The sequence below is a fragment of the Gambusia affinis genome, linkage group LG04, assembly GCF_019740435.1.
Source record: "Gambusia affinis linkage group LG04, SWU_Gaff_1.0, whole genome shotgun sequence".
Taxonomy (NCBI): domain Eukaryota; kingdom Metazoa; phylum Chordata; class Actinopteri; order Cyprinodontiformes; family Poeciliidae; genus Gambusia; species Gambusia affinis.
The window spans coordinates 19,030,082-19,050,579 of NC_057871.1; the positions used below are offsets into that span (position 1 = coordinate 19,030,082).

The window sequence follows — 20,498 nt, forward strand, 5'->3', positions numbered from 1 at the left end:
TGGTATTTTCATGCTGTGTATCTAAATATCAGATTTTTATTGTAATTTACGTGGAGGAGATTCAAAGGCCATTTGACTCTCGTTGAAAAACATTTCAAAGCGTAAGATATCCTGTGATTATTTAAAAAAATAATAATTGAGTGAGGTAGAGAGCTTCTCGTAATGGATTTTTTGGAAAAACTAAAAACTTGTGTAAAAGCCGCTTCTCCAATGGGGCAATTTTGATTGTGTGAAATGTTTAACTTGTTGTACTGCCTTTCTAACACGAGTCTGTTTTTTGTTTAGAGGTTTAACATATTTTACTTGTCCACATTTACTTGTTTTAGATGTGTGGCCTTGTCTGCTGGAGACATGAAAACCCTTGTTTTGCAAATCCCAAGAGCATGGGAACATGACCCAATATCAAATAGCATTTTGTTGTTGTAAAGAAAGTATGTATAATAGTATGGGAATAGAAAGAGTCAACATCATCTGCTAACTCTTTCTGGTCCTAATGGATCTTTATTGACTGTCAGCATGAAACCACAGTGATTATTCCTCTCTGCACACACTGGAGCTCTTTCTCGGGTGTTATGGATAAGTGTCAATACCCCCGCCTTTGCTTAAACGCATCCCTTCAGACTTAGAGCATCCATCCGCTGCCTCCCGTCCTCCTCATCCTCTTTCCTCTGCCTTTATCCCTCCATCTAACCTATTGATTGGACTAATAATGTGTTTTCAGCAGCAGATTAATGGCACATTATCCTAACGAGGGTGTCTGAGGGGACAGGACGTGAGGGAGAGTGTTAGAGATGATGCTCTTTAATTGATACTCAGTCTGCATTCATGGGCCAAAGTTTTCCAGTGGTGAGAGGTTTTTACAACTGGTAATGAGAGAAAACAGACGTAGTTCTAGACATTTTGCCTCGGATAATAATTAACTTTTCATTTAGATAAACTCTTTAGATGATCGTAAATTTTAATGAATTAGAAGTCACTGGATTTTTTTTTTTGGTTCTTTTAAAGTGCGTTACTTAGATCTAAACTGAGACAGAAAATGCAACAGAGATTATTGTTAGTGGGCAACATAGAAAGAATGTTGCGCAAATGGTAACTAAGTCTACTTGCACTTGAGTACTTATAAACAGTTTGGGAATCCAATGTTTCAAATAAATTATGAAAAACGTAATTATAAAAAATCCCCACTGAATAATAGCAATGTGTCTGCAAAACACATTGCTGTTGTGTTTGATGTAGTTTATGCCCTATAAAATTAATTGATTAAAAGTTGTGCACTTTTACTCTCATACAGATTCCCTTGCAATTAACTTTTGGACATGTTCCAGTCTGGCCTCACCTTCTCTCGTCCTTGCACTTTTATCTGGCTCTGAATCACTTTCTATTATCGGATTTCCTCCCCACTGGCATCTTTCAATTTCCTCCACCAATTTGCATTGGTGGTAAAGGAGGTGGAGGGGGGAATCCTAAATAGGCAGATCAATGGGCCATCTAGCAGCCCATAATGTATAACACATACACGGGCGTTGCATTTCAAGTTTCCACCTCTAACTAATAGCCTTGTTGTTTACCGAACAATATGCTGCATCAGGTAGTTTTGGTCTCGGATATCCCTGCAGGGCTTTGGGACACCCGGGGGAATCCAAGCAGAGAACGGGTCAGCTGGCACAACAGCGTCTTAAAATGTTTTTGTTTGTTTTTTTACTTTACTAAACAATTGTAAGTGTAGGTCTTCATTAAAGTAGGCCTTCTTTCTGCTTTGACTCTTGCATGCTGACGATCTGTCCCGTCGTCTTGGGCGATGACCTCTGTCAGATGACACTGAGAGGTCAAGAGAGGTTAAAGAAATGGGTGAGCCCACCAAGGGGCCCCCAGCATGTCATGCAGAAAAGGTCCCCCAGGCAGGGTTTACACTACGATACACTTGGAGCTGCTCGCCGCCTCCTTTTCTTCTCAGGAAACGACGGGGACCCCTGGCTACAGTGAAGCACAGACCCATGCAGCAATACAAACTGGACCATAGTTTTTCCAATACAAACACGCACTCATCAAGCGGCTCGCTCCCTTTCTTCCCACTCCCTCCCTCATAGCACGCTCTCCCTCCTCGGCCCCCGTTCATTCAGACATAATCAACACAGTTGTGCTTCAGTGCACAGATTACGATAATGAGCTATGGCAAGGCGGTAGGCAAGAGGGAAGCACAGTGAGAGTGGAAGAGGGACGGTGGAGTGACAAAATGAAAAGAGCTGAGTAGTAGAAGCAATTAGTGTTTCTTACAAGTAGCAGTGCTCCGAGTTAATGTGCAAAGTTAAATAAATCATATTTTGTCTTAAATCATTTGCCTCCCTCTCTGTTAGTCACGCATTAAAAACCGATGGTTTCAAGATGGTGTTATCTTCTCCAATAAGTGTAAAGTAATTGTTGACAATATGCCATCATGCCACAACTTATAGGTTGCCACTGTGGCAAAATGTCTAACTAGACGCAGAGCATTGTGGGTGTAGATGAATGCTGAGGCTTGAAAACATGAGACAGGCCTCCTAATTTGGTAAACACACGTGCCTGCACTCCATCTTTGAATCCAATACAAAATAAATTAATGTGAAAGATCAAAAAAAAAAAAAAAGAAAAAACCCTGCTCATTTTAAATAACATTGCTACTAAAGGTTAAGTATGTAATTAATGTATAATGGTAAGTTCAAAGTTTAATACTGATGGATTCAGACTTTTTGAACCTTTTGAAAACTAAAACTGAACTACTCTTCAAGATTCAGATACATGTATAAAAATCTAATTAGATTTCTCTCTTCATAGCAAAAACACATTATCCCTATCCATTATTATTATTGTTGTTATTATTATTATTATTATTATTATTATTATTATTATTAATAGACTAGCATTATCTAATTTGAAAAATTAGTTTGAGTACACACAGAAAAAAAATGGGTTGTCAGACTATTTTAAACAAATGTAAATTATATAACATTAACAATAATAATAGCGATAATAATACAAAGAAAAATGTGTATTGTGTATTTTTCCAACTACTTATACTTCACTTTTTGTTGCTTTTAACCCATCTATCCTTTTATCTTAAATGTATTTTTATCTGCCTCACCTTTTGCACGTTATGTTTATTACAACGTGCAATAGATACGTTATAGATTTTATTATACTATAATCTTAAATGTTTTACTTGTGCTGGAATAGGTCTTTATAAATAATTGGATTTTATTTGTCTGAATAATATTTGCAGGAGAGTGCGGTTTTCCTCTGTGAGCCCTTTAACCTGTACTGATCATGTGAACATAATGGTCTAAGTATGTTTCATAAAAGCTGACTCGCTGCCGAGACTGGAATTAGATGCACTTCCTCAAAACAAAACGAGATAAGCCTCACCCTTTTGTCTGCATTTAACATCCATTCGCTGCACGGATCAGCAACTTCCCGTATTTACTGTCTAAGCAAGGTAAAGAATTACGATCGTCATGCCCCTCTTCTGACATACTGCACGTTGCATAATTAATACATGCAGATGTAATGCAGTTGCACGCCCCTCAGAAATGTAGACAGGCCTGAGTTCCAGACCTCGTGTCTCCATGTGACTACCTTCTAAACTTACCGAGTTTACTTTAAATTTACCAGAAGCATATGAGTGCATAGTGAGACTCATTGATCACTTACAATTTACAAATATTTATACTTTTCATAATAGTTTTTGGCTACTTTCAGAAGTACTTCTGATACGTTTTTGACTTGTCACACTAAAACAGGTGAAGCAGCGTGGGGTTTTGAATTGTGATTCAACCTCAGGTCAATTTATAAAATTATATGTTAAAGATTTTACTTGTGTACAATTTTGCAACTCAGGTTCAGTTTGCTTATTTGTACTTTCCACCTTGAATTATTGTGGAAAAACTGCAAAATGTAATGAAAACAGCATTGTTTTTTTAAATTTCTCATCTTCATATGGAACAGTCAGTATATTTGCATATAAAAAAATTGAATTAATTCTGTAAAGCTTATTTTTCAGCTGTTTAATAACAGTAAAATGTGTAATGAGCCTCTTGGCAAAGTGGAATAAAGTAAGAACGGATTTTTAGAAAAAAATAAAACACATGCGTAAAGCTAAATAAATTGTTAACTACATTCATTTAAATACATAACTTTAGTATTAAAAAAATCATGACAGGAAACGCATGCAGATAGGCTATAGTAATAATTTCTTTGGTGGCTTAGGCTGCAGTTGATAAAATAAAAAAGAAATAGTAGTATGCGGGAAACAATAACATGTAACTGATACTGTTTTAGGCCTTCTTCTTTGCGATCACTTATGTGACCCGTTCGTGTAAAGGCCTTTTCTTCAACTGGAAATAAATAATGCTGTATATGCCTATTCGTATGTAATAGGAAACTAATTATTTCCCATTAAAGTTACAGTCTTCATTAAAATGACAATTAGAATAAAAAGTTATGGCCGCTACATGTCTCAAACGCTCCAAAAACTTGGCAACAGGGCGCCCAAAAAGAGTCCTTTTCGCACAGGAAGCCATTAAAATGTCGTCATACGTCCCCGTCGTACAGGCTGAAGTATTTGCTGGCGTTAGAGAAGCAGAGGTAAGGCGTGCTACTCCCCGGGTACATCACCGGAAGGGGCATGGGCAGCAGACATCTACCCAGCAGATTGCTCTCTTTATACAAGGCCGGTAGATTCCCCACCGACGCCGGTTTCCCAGCCTCGGGGAAATCGCTTGCCGGTCCGTCGATCTCGGTGGAGATCTGGCGCTTCAGTTTATTCCTGCGGTTCTGAAACCATATTTTCACCTGCGTCTCCGTCAGCTGTAGAGAGCTGGCCAGGCACGCGCGCTCGGCGCTGCTCAGGTAGCGTTTCATGTCGAAGGTAGACTCCAACTGGAAAATCTGTCTCTTGGAAAAAATTGTGCGCGTCTTCTTTTTGGTCACTATTTTGCTCTTTTTGTTGGGGCTCCCTCCTCTGTGGGGGTCCATGGGAGCCACCAGCGCTGCTGCCGTGACGGTAGTGGAGATGGAGCCGCTGTCGTCGCAGCTGCTGTCCCCGCTCTCGAAGCGCGTGTCGGCCGCCTTCCCCTGGTTCACGCAGCTGATGATGACCGAGTCTACCTTTCCACTGCCGGTGCTCATAAGCCCTGCAAATTCAGTAAAACTCACTTAAGTAGGCCTTTCTATAGAAACTATAGTTTCTCCACATGTCGGCTTGAAAATTTTTTTATGAGAAATAAGGTAAATTCTCCAAACTTCTTACCGCTTTGGGTCAGCTTGCTGCCCGGGTCTGGCTTCGGCTCTGGGACCGCTTCATCCTGCTGCCCGGAGGAATGACAGCTGTCACAGCTCGTCTTCAGGTTCAGGATGTTGTCAATGGTGAATTTCAGAGATGCGATGGGTCGACATGGTGCTTCTGCTTTGTTCATATTCTCCTATATGATACTTTAATTTTTCCTCCACCTCAGACTTTCTCCCTGAACTCTGAACCGGGGTGTTATTCTCTCTGCTGGCGGTGGGACGGTCCTCGCACCATAGCAGCAGCCACTGAGCAGACACAGCTCAGATCTGCTCGCGCTGTTACTACTCGCACCAGACGGAGCGCTTGGTCGTCGCTGATTGGCTCAGAGACGCTGTCAGAATGGGCCAATGGCAGTCAGAGAACAGAATCAGATGGAAGAGCCGGGGGCTGTCGTGCTGTTCTTTTTCAATAAAAACAGCTCATACTGTTCTCATCATAGGAGCGGTGTCTCATGGAGTCATTACAGGGCCCCTGGAGAGGATAACATAATGTGATTTTAATACTTCTAATTTAACACCAACTGCATTCCATCATGTATTTTAATTTTCAAATGTCAACATTGTAAAACAAGCACCGTCCTGCACATTTAATTACCGGACTTCTCAGATATAACTATTCTACTGCACAGCTTATACTTGATACTAATTGAACTCTGAAATGTCATTCAAAGCACCATATGTCTTTACGATGTTCTTTAATAGTCAGTTATAGGCATTGCGGAATAAATGTAGGTAATCTATCTCTCTTTCTCTCTCACATACACCCCCCCCACACACACACACACACACATATGTGGGCGTGGGTATGCGTATATATATATGTGTGTGTGTCTGTGTGTGAGAGAGATATGATAGGAAAGAAAAAGGAAGAAAGTTGTAGTTTATGGTTTTTAGTGCGCTGTGTATAAAATATACAAAGAGCACCACTGAAGGGGAAACTCCAAGAAGTTTAAGATTAATTGCCTTAATTTAAAAAAAAATTCCAAAATAAAACCCTACATGCTTGATGAGTTGGCTTGAAGAAAATTGGAAATATTCAAACACAATTTAGGTAAGGATCGGAGCACAATAAAAACAAAGACGTACATATAGTGCATGATTTTTTATTTATTTTTCTAATTAAGTGAAAAAGTGACAAAGTTGGAAAAAAATCTGTGACTTTAAATAGTCTATAAAACTTTTCAAAAATACGTGTATTTAAACATTACATACAACCCGCTACCCTCAGTCTGGCCGTGCTTATTTATTTGTAGCATAGGCTACTCCACAACCTCAGGTACAGAAACAGAATATCTCGATGTTAAATGATGAAGTCTTTATTTCGTATCTTTGGGTGCAGACCGCATTTCCTCTGCAGCATGCTGGGTTATTGTACAATTATATTGACTGGGTGAATATTTGAAGTTTTTTTTTGTTTGTTTTTTTTCTCAGTCAGGTTGAGTTTCTACACCAAGCCGGTCATCTGCGAGCTTAACATATTCACGGAGTGGGCAAACGGCGACAGAGGACGGTTGATGGACCAGGAGGGGGAAACTGGAAGTCCGTTCAAGCTGAAACCAAAAACTCCAGTGGAAGTTTGCCTCTCGTGATACAAAATCGGCACTCTGAAAACCCGCTGAGTTGAGTTCGGGATTTGCGTGGCCTCCAGATCTGCCGCCAGCTGCCTTTTCCACTTGTTCCTCCGGTTCTGAAACCAGATTTTCACCTGAGTCTCCGTCAGGTGCAGGGACGCGGCCAGACTCGCTCTCTCAGAGCTACTCAGGTACCGCTTCAGGTCAAACATGGATTCCAGCTGGAACACCTGGCTGCGGCTAAACACGGTGCGGGTCTTCTTCTTCCGACCGGAGCACAACCCGGACGCTGAGTCCCGCTCGCGCCGTGCGTCCAACCCGCGTGACGCCTCCTCGTTCTCGTCCGTGAGGCTGCCGTCGGCCGTCTTTTGGTCGATTTCGTCGCTGCTCTCAGTTATCGGTTCGGAAACGGCGGGGGAGTTTCTGTCGCTGGTCGATAGTGTGCAGCTGGGGTCACCTGATGTCGGGCCTTGAAATGAGACAGAACAACATTCCTCTTGAGGACAGAAAATCAGAGCAGCCTATATTCCAAATATTCAGCTTTCTTACGAGTTCTGTTGTTTTTTTCTAATGTAGCTTCTTCTATGGAACTTCTTCAGAAGCAAAAATAATAACATTTAATTTTGTGCCTATGTGATGTCATATCTACACATCCCTGCTTCATTTTATACCCCGGGACAGACCAACTGCGTAATTTAAATCACTTGTTTTCTAAAAACGTGCTACAGTAGGGCCATGGATCATTGGGGATAAGACCTTGTAGGATCCTTGGCATCAAAATAATTTTACACATGCGAATTACAATTAACTGATGACTGTGCACACATAATTTAAAGCGTTTTACAATCCTATTTGCAGCATTTATTTTTCATTTATTTAAAAAAAAGACATTGCCAGATGACTCAACAATAACACCATCACAATACACCAAGTTAATATGTTCTTAAAGTGTTGTGTTGTTACTGCTGACATACATTAATGATATTGCTGACATAATCATTTCTAAATAACTGCACAGGTTATTCTAACAAAATATTGGACTTGAAATACAACATACTGATATTGTTGTGTGCTTATTTTGAAATTTAGAAAATATCATGTCTGTCAACATATATTCTTTAAAAACAACAACAACAAAACAAAAACAAAAAAACATTTAGGGGATCAGAATATTTACCTGCTGCCCAGGTAAATATTTGACAACTTGCACCCATACCCCTTTGATTGTCGTAATTACTAGTTTACTATGATGAAATCTGAAACATGGGTTCCTCATCAGCCTCCTGCTGGTAGACATTATTATAGGGGTAATAAAAATTAATTTCCTGGCAATAAGCTGAGTAGAGCTGATGATGCTTTACATCGTCACGTGTCAAACCAGACAGACTTCGCAAGGTCCCCCTGGCGGGGGTTACTGTCACATTTGTGCTCCAAAACATCTTTGATAAACTCTTCCATTTTGAACACGAAGAATGAACCACAACTAGAAAATTTAGAAGCAGCGTAAATACCAGCAAGTCAAGTCTTATCTTCACATCTTCTCGGGCATATGGATAGGAAAATTCTTTCACTTTTCATGTAATTGCAAACGGCCAAAACAAAAGTACACAAACCAGCAGCTTGGTCAGAGATGCGCATAAATACTTTTGGTTATTTTGGCTAGATTGTGAACTTGTAGGTTGTTGTTTCCACCTCAAGGTAAATATGAGTCTTATAGTATTCAGAACAAAAAAAAATCCGATTTTCATTTAAATATGTGTGAGCAACCAGTTTGACAATTATACCAGCAGCTTGTGATTATGTCAAAGCCATTAAGTGACCCATCAGAGGGAGGGGCGCTCAGTCTTGATGTGATGGTGACAGTGGCACAAATGTCACTAAATGTGCGTAAAATCGTCACATTGTCGTGCCTGACCCATGCATGTAACCCTCTGATATTTTTATGAGTTTTACAATGAACAGTGTACAGAGTGTTTGAACAGGCATTCCGCTTGGAAACGAAACGTGCAGCACTTTGGCAATCTTATGCATTCTTGCTTTTAAAGTCAGTCAAAGTCAAAGCCGGTGAGAAAAAACAAAACAAAAAAAAACCATGGTCCGCAAAGGTTTAACGCCAGACACGAATTATCGCTTTTTCGATATTTAATTACTGGCCTTTTGCGCACAGTTAAGCAAAGAGAAATTAAACAAAGGTAAAATTCTAATGTAAAATATAATATCGAGTACTAACCAAACAGATTAGACGTGTACATTTAATGAAGAAATATGTACATTGCAGTGTTCAAAAGCTTGGGACGCTTTGGTTTCCCCTTTTACGGAGTGGACCAAAAAATAACCAAAGCTTTGTTCATTGAAATATCATTGTCATCTTTATCTCTACTCACTGTGTGGTGTTTCAAAAGCCCCCATGTTCACCACAGTCCCATCACGGGTGCACTGCATCGAAAAGTCTCTGTACGAGCAGCGGGACGTGCCGCTACAGCAGTCCAAAGCCGAGGGGCTCTTGTCGGTGTCGTGTGCGGTTTTCTCCTCGGCTTCGGCCGATACCGAGCCCCGTTTCTCCCACCCCTTGCTCAGCAGATTCTCTATAAAAAACGACGAGCCTCTCGGTGGAGCGGGAGCCCCGTTGTCCGCCGGCCTGTCTTGCATCCTTCCTTTGATGTCACGGAGCTGTTGCTCAAATCGCCAGCGAGCGGATCCTCTTTCAATCGAGCGTTATCTAAAGTCCAAGCGTTCATTTCAGACGTCGCTGCCTTCGCAGCGCGGCCGAGACGTGGATCTCCTCCTCGGTGCGGGCGGGACGAGGGGCAGACAGAGATGGAAACGGCATCACACGGAGATAAATCTAGTTCTGAGATTAATGAGCCGAGGAGTCATCCAGCGATTGGACGAGCGCGGCGGCGAATGACGCTTTCTAAGGAGAGAATGACAGTGTCTCGTGCGTTAGTGTGTGTGTGTTTGTGTTCACGTGCAGGGCAGTCCCTCGAGGCCATGCAGACCAGAGGAATCTCTCTGTCCGAATTGCCTCACTTTCTTGATATGGGTCAGTTAAAGTGCAAATCAAAGGGAATATCTGGACGGCGAGCATAAGCATATGAATCTATGTTGTCCTTTCAGTAAAAATAAAATTACTCTGTTTATCGCTCTCTTTTAATATTTAAAGAAAATACAGGTTGTCCAGTTCTAAGAAAGCTTGTTTGAAGTGGTTGGACATTTTTGCACATGACTAACTGCACCTTGGAGTTGGCCAACCTGGACCAAATTCTTGTCAGTTTTGATGAGTGTTACTGAACTAAACTTTTATCTTTTAAAGATGCTGAGATAATCAATCAGTCAATCAATCAAGTTAATTTGTACAGTACATTGGACCTAAAAACATACACACACACACACACACCCACACACATATATATATATATATATATATATATATATATATATATATATATATATATATATATATGCATATATATATTTATATGCTATTTTTGTCAAGTACCATCATTAGAATCGACAGCACAGTCTGGAATCATCAACACAGATGGAATATGATGGACGATTTTCCATTTATTATGCTTCAAAAACAACTCTAAACATGTGGGGTTTTAGTTTGTATTTATAGGAACTTAATGTTTCAGCTGTTTTGCAGGTTTCTACAAGTTTATTCCAGATTTGTGGTGCATAGAAGCTGAATGTTGCTTGGTTCTAGGGATGCAGACCTGAGTGGAGAGGAAGGTTGATACAACAACTGCAGTTATTCAATAAGTAAAATTTATTTTTCTCAATAAAAGCCATAGTAAATGTATCTCTTGTTTGATACACAGCATCAAATATGCATCAATGCTTTTGTCCAAATCAATTTTACTTCTGGCTGATATTCATTTTGAGAACATTTAAGGATTAAATAAAGTAGTTTTACCATGCTGCCTTGATTTTTTTTAGCATGTCCACGACAATTCTGAAAAATAAAATAGCCACTTTGTTTGTCTATACCCACCAACATCAAACAGAACAAAATTCCTCAATGTTGATGAAAAGTTGCGGAGGTTGTTGGTTTTGTGTGTTACATCGGAAGGCGGGTCTCTCCTAGAACACCATTCATGAACAGCCTAAGGCATAAGCAAACTAAGGGGCCCCCAAATTCTTCTCAACTTTTCACACAGAATTCAGATGTAGAAATCTCAAAATTGTATTTCTGTTTCCAAAGAAGGAGCCACTACTTTTAAAACAATTTGAAAGTTATTGCTTCAGAACCTATTAAAGGTGACTAATGTGATTGTAAAAAAATTGTAGTTTAAAAGTTATTGACAGTAATAATTTATTTTAATTCATAATTTATTTGTTTTCACTGCTTGTGTTGTAATTAGAGTCTAATTTCATGTGCCTTCCCAATTTAAGTGGCTCAACAAATTCATTTCTCTTGAAATGCTGCACTTCTAACAAAACAACTGGAGAGAAATGATCTTGACTTCATAATTTGATTCACAATGTGAAGTGAATAATGTAAAAGTCTTTTTTGTGTGTTTTTAGCTAAGTACAGGGAATGAGCTTACTTGGAAGTGGGGCCTCAAATCACATCCTGCTCAGTGCCTCACAATCTTTTGCTGCCTGTGATTAGAGTACGGGTCTTCAAATAAGTAGAATCCAATAATATAGATAAGTATATCACTACTAGGTGATCTGAAACATGTAAATGAGTGCTGACGGGCGTCTTTACCCTTTTCGTCTAAATGGCAAGACATTTGAGCTTTTATTTCCCTCAACGGAGTCAGCGATGCTGACCTTTTAACTCCAAACTCTGTGTGTGCGTCTCTGCCTCTCCCTCCCTCAAGGCAGACTTACCCTTTGACAGAGGATCAGTGGTAATGCTGCTCCTCAACATAACACTCAGCACAGTCAAGAGGAATATGAGCCGTGTTTTACAGAGCTCAGTCTATGCACCTGTCTTGTAATGCTCACCGCAAGATAGGCACTTGAAAACGCGCTGGCTTATTTGGGTTTTCATTGTGTCCTCCCAAAGGGAGACCTGTTTAACTTCCTTCACTAACAATCTATCTTAAACGATCTGTGAAGATTTGACTTTTCTTTAGCTGTCGTCAGCAGATTCAGTATTTTTCCGATAGATAGATAGATAGATAGATAGATAGATAGATAGATAGATAGATAGATAGATAGATAGATAGATAGATAGATAGATAGATAGATAGATAGATAGATAGATAGATAGATAGATAGATAGATAGATAGATAGATAGATAGATAGATAGATAGATAGATAGATAGATAGATAGATAGATAGATAGATAGATAGATAGATAGATAGATAGATAGATAGATAGATAGATAGATAGATAGATAGATAGATAGATAGATAGATAGATAGATAGATAGATAGATAGATAGATAGATAGATAGATAGATAGATAGATAGATAGATAGATAGATAGATAGATAGATAGATAGATAGATAGATGGATGGATGGATAGATAGATAACTATAGTGTCAAAATTGAACTCCTGATGAAACAAAAGTGACAGGATAGTAGAAACAGGCTTTCCAAAATTGGTCATTTGGAAAACAATGCCAACATTTTGATTACAATGTAGCATAAGATGTTTTATTTTAATGAATTAATTAAAGTGACAGGATAGTAGTTTCCAAATTGGTCATTTGGAAAACAATGCCAACATTTTGATTACAATGGTTTTTGTCTTAAAATTGAAATTCTAATTTTTTCTTCCTTTGCTACTGTTTGTTCCTTAAGATTTGACACAAACTCCACAGTCGATTTTGAGAGCCATATGTGGGGAAAAACGGCATTGGTCGTGGTCATTTTATTAGTGTGTTCCTCTCTGCTTTTGAAAGAAAATGATGTCAGGCTGTTTAAGCCCTACATTAGATCAGGTTTCTATGTGTACATCACACCGTCTGAACGATGTTGCACACCGGCTGCTTCAGAGACCAACAGTCCAAACCTCCCTCAGGCCCCCCTCTCACTTTTCCGTCTCAGTCTTCTCTCCTCTCTCTCATCCGGCTCTGATCCTCATCCAGCCTGGCGTGCCCTTTGCTTCATAACAAAGCCTGCTGGCCTGCTCTGATGCCATACATGACCCTCATCACCCCCTTCCACCCTCTCCCCCTTGCCTCTTTCTCTGCTCCACAAATGCAACAGAAACACAACCACACAAAAATAAATCAGATCATCAACGTTTGCTCCAGGAGACAGCTGCATCAAATTGAGCATGTTTCTCCACTTGGCGCTGGTGAGTGTGATACTTCCCTCTCCTCTGTGCTGTGAGGCCTCAAGCACCAACGTGCAAGAGCAGTTTGTCTCCCGGTTTGCTGGAGAGAAAGAAAAAGTCGTTCATAGGGTGGCAATGAAGCTACATTAAGAGATTCAGAAAAATGAATTGATGGTGTGTAACATAGTAACACAACATTACTGAGAAATTGTATCTTTTTTTTTTTTTTTTTTTTACAGTTTTTCTTAGTCACTTTGGTCAAAATTGTCTCTCGGGTCAGAATTGAAATTCTCAAAACTGCTTCTTTGATCTTCAACTCTTTATGTAACTTATGCACATCAAAAAAGCAGTTTCACAATTCTTTGAACAATTTTCAAATCCTTTTGTATATCCATGTAAGGGATTATACGATTCTCTGCTTTCCCCTACATTTATAATTGCTTATGTCATGTATATAATGTATTATAGGGGACGCTGTTGGGTTTCTGACAATGGAAGAACAAGACATTGGACAGCGTCAACAGCCAGAGAGAAAAAGATGAGGAGGAGGAGATAGGCTGTGGTTGAGGAGTTAGGAGACATCATCAGGGTATGGTTTGGGACCCACAACAAGATGCTGATGGAATTTCTCTCAACCTACTCTTCATTCCTTCAGACTGTTGAGAAGTTTTTCCGTGATATGATGGAAAAGTATATGACCAGACAAATGCACGGATGACCCTTCTGGCAGCAACGGATACAGCATGTGATGCCAACAGAGGCTGAATAAGACTCTTAAAAGATTCTTTCCATGTTTCATCGATAGAGAGGATATTTCTTGTGACGTGTGTGAGAATTTGTGACCCGACAGCTAGGAATGTCAGGAGATGTAGGAAGACTGCATCGGAATCCCAAACTGCTGCATGTACAGTTTTCCTTAAGGAGATTGTCTTATGTTCCCATTTCTACTTTTGTTTTTTTCTTTGTTCTCTACAGTGACGTCTTTTCCTTCCTAAATCACAATGACATGATCTATCAACAAACTACAGAAAAATCATAAACGGGAATCTTGCCATTGATCTTCCATAATTACAAGTTACAATACTTGCTGACAAACTTTAGCTATAGTTTACATCAGAACACCCCTCCAGAGTACACTGTTGTATTGAAACACTGTTGTGCTGTTGAGTGTCAATCCATTTAAAGTTGACTGACTGGACCACCCTGCAAGCATGCAGCACATGCAAGATTAGTGGAAGAGGAACAAGCCCACATCATCAAAGTCCTCCACTGTGCTTAACACTGGGTTGAAGGTCCTCATATTTTAGAATATGCTATTTTTGATTGTTATTTACATCCTCACCATAACATGCCTATATTCCTCAAATTAATTTCCCTGCAGTCACTATGTTAAAAGCAGCTGTTAATTCTGAAGGATTTTTCCTCTCATGGCTCTGGAGCTCACTACTGTCCCAGCATATGAAAAATGCAGAGAGACTGACCCAGTTCGTTTCTACGTTGAGACAGGCAAGCAGAAACAGATGGTCTCCTGTGAGACATTAAGCAGTTTTTGCTGCAGAATGACAAAGTAAGTCAGTGAATACTGAGACCTCACTCGACATCTGAGCTGATGCACAAAGCACATGTGATTATGTGAAAAGAAAGAAACATTGCGGAAATTTAATCTCTGAACATTTGCACTAAAAATTGTGGCATATAAACAAATACCACTTTATTGAATAATGATAATGCGTCTTTTAGATTTTTAGGAGTTATGAATCATACAAAGGAATCACAGGGCTTGTACCTTTAGATTAAACGGGGCCCTCTACTGGTTAAAAGTGTGTATTACACTTTTACACATCCATCCACAAGGGAGGTCATCTTCTATTGTAGAGTATTTTTTTGTTTGCTTATTTTATTGTAAAATGCACCAAAGCTTCCTCATGAGAGCTATCTTTAATATTTAAAAAGGCGTTCGTGTAAATTTCTAAAGAGGAGCGCGTTTGTTAGACATTTCCTAGGATTTATTCAGGTGGGAACTGACATGTTGGAGCTGAAGTCAAATCAAAATGTTGTATTTACTGTATCTTTGTCACTCTAACGTTTTTCTCTTCTGCAGTTTGCAATCGGATCTTTATTTATTTATTTATTTATTTATTTATTTATTTATTTATTTATTTATTTATTGATTGATTGATTGATTGATTGATTGATTGATTGATTGATTGATTGATTGATTGATTGATTGATTGTTGTTTTTTTGTTTCCTCAGTAAGCAAGCGGACTCACTTATGATCATGCCAGATCTGAGATCATCACATGGTTCTATAACTTTAACCATCTTCATTGCATAGGTTTCCTAACTGACAATCCCTGCCCAGCCTGTCTGTGATAGCTCTGACATTAATAATTCACTGTGCAAATAAGTTGATGCTGCTGACTTTGTTCCCATTGATATTAGCCGAGGTGAGCGTTCTCGGCCAGACTGGGTGACGCCGGCGGACCAGCATAAAGTGGGCTTTAATTGCCCATAATCTCGGTCGTTCCTTTTCCTCTCGGTGCGAGTCAACAGCATATATAGTCTCTGAACGCCAGAACTCGGTCAGGCGCTTTAAGCCGCAGTTCTCAGCGTGAACCTCGCAACAATGCTGGGAGATTTTTTTTATTTTTTTTTCCAAATCCGAACTCGAAGCACTTGAGTCAATTTAGGGGATTGTTGCAGACTCATTACACTGGAATTTTGATACAGATTGACTGTACTTTTACCCATGATAACTTTGCGTTATAGGTATACATTAAATAACGTAAAGATCCTTTGTATCTTTACGTTATTTAATGTATATAAGATACAAAGGAACAAGAACGTTTATTTCCCCAATGATTCATATCTCCACTAATCATCTTATTACGCATTAATGCACATAACTCTCCAACTTGGTTTGGCTTAGAGCCACTCATTTTCTTATTATTTACTCATTGCATCATCATGTGTAAAGCTGCTAACTTTAATTTTCAAGTAGTGTTTTTTTTTTTTATTGGACTCTTTATTACACAATGCAATAGACTCTGTACAACATTATCCCAATGAGTTTTGCATTTGTAAAACGTTAACTGCAGTTAACGTTGACTCATACGTTACGGGAAGATGATCAAGGTTTGTTTCCTTCAGGTGTGGATATTTAGCTTTAAAAGCTAAATGACACAAACCACTCAAAACTTAGAAACTTATTTTCCAGAATGCCTTTTGATGCTGTTTGGCGTTAAACATGAAAATTTGGCAGAAAAAATAATAACAAAAATTGTGAAACATATTTCACAAATGTTTAACCTTAGTATAGAATTTATTTATTTATTTATAAAAATTTATATAGATTTTACGAATCTGTCATTTGTGAAATCCCATATAAATTTTTCTTCAAAGAATAAAATTCTAAACACCGGGTTACTTTATAAACCCTATAATCTTAAAATAGTTAAAATAGCTCAATGCCACCAAACACACAGCAGACACACAGCAGAATGTAGTCCGCCTGACAGAAAGAGAATAATCAGTAGGACTAAAGCCTATAAAGATAGGCTTCACCTTCGAAGTTCATCAGAGAATTTGAACTTTTCGCCTCGCTTAAACCCGCACACCACCTCTGCCGCTCCCCTCCCCATAAATTGCAGGATCAAGTGGAGGATTTCTGACGGGACTGTCCGTTTGTTTAACCTCTTCACGGTGCGTTAGCCCCCATCAGGACGCGCTTGTCAGGTCAGTACAAAGGGGCTCAGTGGGGAGATGCGGGGACGTCTCCCCTCTCGGCCTGACCCGCTCAAAACTACCAGAGAGAAAGAAATATTTCTAGCTAGGACGTTCAGTCGTGTGAGTCTGCCCGCAACGCTGCACCTTTTAGGAGCAGATCTGAGTAAATATAGCTATAGCTGCGTGACCAAAATGCAGACGATTGGTTTAATTCGGGTTTTTGACACTTTAGGCTGTAGATATTTAGGTTGGCATGCGATTACAAATCAGTTTATTGATAGAGCGCGATTCCAGCACAAATAGCAATTCATAATACTTCCGAAGAAAAAGCCACCCATTTCATATTGTTTCTATTTATTGAGAAGTTATCAGAGGAGACATTGCAACAAAATCAGCTGTAAGCAGTCAGAAACGTATTAAAAGTAATCAATATGTATTTCAACCACAAATTATATATATGTGTTTAAAATGATCACATGACGTAAATACGCACGATGCATACACTAAACTAATCAGAACACACACATTTTCAAATTTGGCACAGCTTTTGCAACTTTATATTTTAGTGTTTTCTTTTTATTTATAGAACTCCTACTTTAATTTTATGGTTGTTGCTTATGATCAATCCAAATCGACGAACCCTCGTGTCTTTTTAAAAATAAATGTCATCAAAACAACCTTCTACATTATGAAATAACCTTTGTCTTTGAGAAAGAAGATGACGATAATATAAAACATAATAAACAAACTCTTGTAACACGACAGTTTACTTAAAAATAGCTGGTGACGTTTTGTTCCATGCGGTGAGACGTAGCCTACTTGTTTTGACAACTCGTGATTTGAAGTTACGTTAAATCTACTCCAATATGGCTAAATGACTCCAAAAATAATAATATTTAACAGCAAGGGGGTTATAATCTGCCATATTTCATTATGGTAAAGCTGGGACCAGATCCAGTGTGAAACGTTTTTACTTAACAATATATAACTGAGCTAAACGAAACGTGAGATGTGAGCCTTCTTAGCTACAATTATTAAAAATACCAAACCTTCATCAAGAAATAAAAGTTATGTATAAAAGTACACAAGGAAGAAATTGGTTGTTTACTTGGAAAAATCTATCTATCTATCTATCTATCTATCTATCTATCTATCTATCTATCTATCTATCTATCTATCTATCTATCTATCTATCTATCTATCTATCTATCTATCTATCTATCTATCTATCTATCTATCTATCTATCTATCTATCTATCTATCTATCTATCTATCTATCTATCTATCTATCTATCTAAATAAGGAAAACGCTCTCTCTTTTTTCACAGTAATGCTTAAATTGTTCGAATCTTAAGGATTTACTGCTGAAAAAGGTCAGTAGTTTCTGTTCCCCTATAAGACTATTGTCTTCAGTTTGTGTTACTTTCACTTGACTCAAAGCCACTGACTGAGGCTCATTAAACAGGCAATGGTGTTCCTATTATAAAGTGGGTCAATCCTGCAAGAACAAAACGTTTTTCTTCATTTATTTCATGAAAGCATTGACAATAACTTTGTGTTCTTGTCAGGAGTGCGCAAATCAGATCTGCATGCAGTTTAGTTTGATCGCAGCTAGAAGAAAAAAAATCCGCTTACAGAAATCCATCAAAGCGAACCATGTGAGTTTCACCTACTCAGCCAGCTGGGAAGCCGATTTATTCAGCCTTGCGCCACACAAACTTCTTGCAGTTTGTAAGAAGTTTGCAAACTTCTTACAAACTGAAGAAGTTCGTAAGAACGCCTCCTTGAGGCGTAAAGTCTCATTCACGCCTCAAGCTGGCCGGAAGTTTCTCGTCCGTAACGTTTGATTGAGCACGTGTTTGGAGGCGACCGATCGCGTGAGAATGAGGAACTCGGTTACGGTTATGCACGAGATTGTTTTATGTGATGGACCTGCAGGTCAGAGCCATCAGATGTAGATGGAGTCATAATGGAGGGGAAGACATATCAGAATCACCCACATCCTAGTTCAAGTACATGCCGATACTTTTTCTTGACTTTACAAGTTCGCTGTCAATGTTAGGGACCTGACAGAAAATTCCAGTTTTTTAAACAGTCCTTTAATGGTAAGTGTTTCAACAACTCTTCTTTTTATTTTTTTTTTAAATTCTAGTAATAATTTGACATAACTTTGCTTTTTCAGTTTGTAGTTAAGCCCAAACGTATTCATGCCTATTAAAGACAAATTAATAAAGTAATTTTTATTTGTCCAAGAAGTCTGATTCTGATAGGAAATAAGAAATGCAGTTTCTCAAAATGAAAACAATGTTAAAGGTGCATTAAATAAAGCAAAAAAAAAGTTGACTTTTTTGTTCTCGTTTGATGTAAAAATATTATGATGAATAAGTATTTACATTCTCTGTAAATAAGTGCAGGTCATCATGAGTAAAAAAATCTGGGTTCATATAGCAATTAAACGCTTCCTAATTGGTGAGCACATTTTTAGATGTCTCCACTGGTATTTGTATTTATCTTTGATGATGTTACCCAATAGTTTTGATTTGTGGAAGGTCCCCTTTCTTTTGCCCTATTTTTCAACTCTCTCCACAAATTCTCTTATCAGATTCAAGTAAGGATTCAAAAACTTGAATATGACTTCTAGTTAAAAAAAAGCAAACAAAAGAACAAAAAGAAAACATGTTGAGAAAATTTAGAAGATTACTTTGTATCTAAATAGAGGTGTAAATAATTTATATGTATAAATGGCATTTTATGAGATTTACTCTAAGCAATGGGATTCAAAGTGAGGTCATTCAGAAATCCTGATGGCTGCAGATGGGTGTCAGAAGTGAGCTCTTTCCACACATGTTCAGCAAGTGAATATGTGTGGAAATATTCACTTGTAGTTTTAGCCCAGCAGAGAAGCAATAGGTCAGTTCTCACAACTACGAAAGTCGATGTTGGACTGTATCAAGATGGTTTTAACTCAGGAAGTCCAGGAAAAGAAGAAGGGAGGAGCTTCTGGGAGCGTTGCGTGACAAGACCGAAGAAATCAGGCCGCAGCCTGAGCACTGAGAACCCTTCACACACACACACACACACACACACGCCCACACACACACACACACACACACTTTTTGCTCCTTTATGTCGCTTCAGCTTAACCTATTTGATTTGCCTTTTTTTCTGCACATTCACAATACAACTGACCCCACACATAAACCTTTTTTTTTCTTTCCTTTATCTTACTCCTCTGTCTTTTTAGTCATCTGATTATTTTTCTTTTTGTAATATCTGAGCTAAAAAAAAAAAAAAAATGTACGTTTAAATTACTGGCAAATGTCATGCATGAAAGTTGATGTTACTTCTTCCTGGGTTACAAAATGGAGAATTTTTAGATTGTGTTGCTGAGAAGTGACTAAAGCAAAGATGTGGAGTTTTCACATCTTTGGGTTGAATGATCAGTCAAAAGGTAAAATCAGCCGATACGTGAACCAACAGAAGGTAGATATTTATAAGTGAATTATATATAAAATTTAAGCATTTGTAAATATACATTTTTTAAATAAAATATTTGCAAAAAAAAAAAAAAGGCAGAAATTAATTAATTAAATAAAAATAATAAAAAAAAATCTGCGGTTCATACACAAATGTGTTAA

At 38.5% G+C, this 20,498-nt stretch overlaps 2 protein-coding genes across 2 annotated transcripts; both read right to left on the minus strand.

Moving 5' to 3' along the window:
• Positions 1-4,182: 4,182 nt before the first annotated feature.
• On the minus strand, positions 4,183-5,553 carry hmx4 (H6 family homeobox 4). The gene is made up of 2 exons (XM_044114858.1): positions 5,282-5,553; positions 4,183-5,165 (listed from the first exon to the last, which is right to left on the minus strand). The coding sequence occupies exons 1-2, from the start codon at positions 5,445-5,447 to the stop codon at positions 4,564-4,566; spliced, it is 768 nt and encodes a 255-aa protein (XP_043970793.1). The 5' UTR covers positions 5,448-5,553; the 3' UTR covers positions 4,183-4,563.
• Positions 5,554-6,757: 1,204 nt separating this feature from the next.
• hmx1 (H6 family homeobox 1) lies at positions 6,758-9,578 on the minus strand. Its single transcript, XM_044114857.1, has 2 exons — positions 9,275-9,578; positions 6,758-7,359 (listed from the first exon to the last, which is right to left on the minus strand). Exons 1-2 carry the CDS (start codon positions 9,537-9,539, stop codon positions 6,764-6,766), a joined length of 861 nt encoding a protein of 286 aa, XP_043970792.1. The 5' UTR covers positions 9,540-9,578; the 3' UTR covers positions 6,758-6,763.
• Positions 9,579-20,498: the final 10,920 nt, after the last annotated feature.